At 42.3% G+C, this 2,437-nt stretch overlaps 1 protein-coding gene across 6 annotated transcripts in view; it reads right to left on the bottom strand.

Annotated features, from left to right (window-relative positions):
• Positions 1-242: 242 nt before the first annotated feature.
• The window catches only part of LOC131258715 (casein kinase I), a 54,988-nt gene continuing 52,793 nt past the window's right edge, over positions 243-2,437 (bottom strand). For all 6 annotated transcript variants that reach the window (XM_058260086.1, XM_058260091.1, XM_058260090.1 and 3 more), the window contains one exon: positions 243-2,400. In XM_058260086.1, the coding sequence (XP_058116069.1) occupies positions 2,349-2,400 (52 nt within the window). In that variant the 3' untranslated portion in view covers positions 243-2,348. The remainder of the gene's footprint in view (positions 2,401-2,437) is intronic.

Raw genomic sequence — 2,437 nt, 5'->3', positions numbered from 1 at the left:
TCGTTTATTAACTTTGTCTGTCCCCCCTTTTGTTTCTACTACGTTTTGTGGAAAGCTCGATTTGTTGTAGCACATTTAAAAAGGGTAAATTTGTGAGGATTCCGTATTTGCTTTTGCTTATCGTTTCGGTTTGTTATTCCTTATCCTTACTATGCTATCTGGTGCTGTCGATGTTAGAGTTGTTTGCAAAAGTTCTAATCTATTTAGTGTTGCGCAAGATTTTTATTCTTTTTTTTCTCAAATTGCAATCGATGTTAAAATGGTCTTTACTAAAATATTATTCGTTTGTCTTAAAAATGCTACACCTACGACAATCTATGGGTGCTTTGATTCGGTATGGATAAGTTGTTGTTTTGATACTAGATGTTATTTGTTTGTTTGAATTGCGCTTTAAAACATTCGTAAATACGAGTTCTCCTTTGAATTCTCTCCATTCCGTACTTTTTCCTTCCTCAATCCCAATGACGGCTAAGGTGCCCTGTTCCACTCTAATGGAACAAGGAATCAGTAAATTACCGATCATAGTAAAAAGGTACCATCTACCAAATGCAGCTAACACAACTAAAATTTATTTCCTCTATCAAATTACTAGTGTCGTTTTGACCTTCGAAGGGCCGGTTCTTTATCAACTGAATCCGAGGAAATTTGCATCACATCACATACATTGTGGAGTTTGTCTTCATTAAACCTATGCCCAGGTACATTGGTGCAGAGAATGAATGTTAGATCGAGTTAGAAAATACGTAAATTATTCCTTCGGGGCGTATTCCGTATTTGCATTTTCAACAAAACATGAATTGGAATGCCTCCAGGGTGAGCCTTTTTTTATAACACTTTCGGTAAAAGGGAAAGATTTCTCGGAAGGGAGAGAACGGAGAAAACTGCAAGCTAAAAGCATACCGAGCAATATTTTTGCTTTGCCCTATCAAAAAGCCTTCTCTTTTACTAGCTGTTCCTGTAGTTCAAATGTGCCCTAGCCTCTTGCATGAGTTTTGTCCTTCCACTCGTCGATGACTCTCGAGGGCTTCCGTGATTTTTATTTCCGTTTCCCTATTTTTGTGACTTCTATTCAACCGTTTTGAACAATATTATTTCCAGCCAAACTGTGGCACAGTACCCGGAGGGGGGATCAAAGAGAGAAAAAGTAGAGAAGTTGGAGCTTCCCTGCTTTTTCCCTGTTATTTTTTTTGCCTCTCGTTCATTCCCAGAGTATACGTAGGAAGGATAACACGACAGTAAGATCATTAACGTCTAGATCAATGTCATCATCGAGATCGCTGCGGTTTTGAAATGGTTGCCAGGGTTACCCGTTTGTTTTTGCGCATGGCCGGTGCAGTTGGGGATCATTGTTTGAGAAGGGAATAATTTGTTTGTGCGCGGACCACGATGTGACAAATAGAACGCCAGAGATAAACGTCGGCGAAATATTGAAGGATTTTGTTTGTTTTTTTTTGCGGTGTAAGGCGGTGTTTTAAGGATAGTTGTGATGATTGTGGTTCAGCAACGTGGCACAGAATTGGTTGTGGAAGTAGCGCAGTCGGTTGTAGTTGTAGGTCGAAGAGGCAGTCGATTGAACGTCGGTAGTGTAGTCGCGTATCCCGTCCGCGGCGCGAAAGTGTCGTTGGTTTTTGGGAACGAACCGTGGGAAGGGTTCCGAAGTGTTGTAAATTACAATAAATAATGCATCATTAATTTTGCAGACAACACACACATTTCGTTATGGTGCACGGCTCGGCACACAAACGAGAGCAGCACGCACGACGCCGTATGTGCGACACGTGGAAACGAACAAACGTGCGCGAGAGTTGAAGGAACGATAGATATTTTGTTTGTATAACAAGCTGAGCTGAATTGTTGGGCTGTAGGGTGCAGTGGGGTATGAGTGAAATTCGTTTAAATGCTTGAAAACACTCTCTTGCCTTGGATGCGCTATGCCGGAAATCAAAAAGGAGATACCAAACGTAAAATGTTTAAAAGTAAGAAAGAGGAAACCTTTCGCGCTATAACAAACGGTCAGAGCGTGTGTGTTACCAGGATCCGGAGAGGAGAAGAAAAAAACTAATAACTAACGAAAGTATAAAAAAAACCTAGGATCACAACCGAAACGGAACCAAAATCGATCGAACGCAAATATCGACGAGGTTTGAGAACGGAATACATTACAATGGAAGTGACGGCGTTGGTGTCGAGGCCAGCACGGAGGTGGATGGGTAGCGGATCGTATGCTGCGACGACGCCTGGATGTAGTCCTGGCTCGGGTTCAGGACGCTGTCCCGCGAGTTGGAGTGGGAGGTGGCGCGGAGCAGCTTGACGGCTTCGCGTTCGGGGCTACATTGCACTGCTTCTAGTCATTTCTGGCGGGACGATTTCTTCTTCTTTCGTTTAAAGAAACAGCAACATCTGAAAATGGTTCAAAAGAAAAATGCGATAAGTATTC

Source organism: Anopheles coustani, chromosome 3 (assembly GCF_943734705.1).
Source record: "Anopheles coustani chromosome 3, idAnoCousDA_361_x.2, whole genome shotgun sequence".
NCBI lineage: Eukaryota > Metazoa > Arthropoda > Insecta > Diptera > Culicidae > Anopheles > Anopheles coustani.
This window is presented reverse-complemented; position numbering and strand designations above follow the sequence as displayed.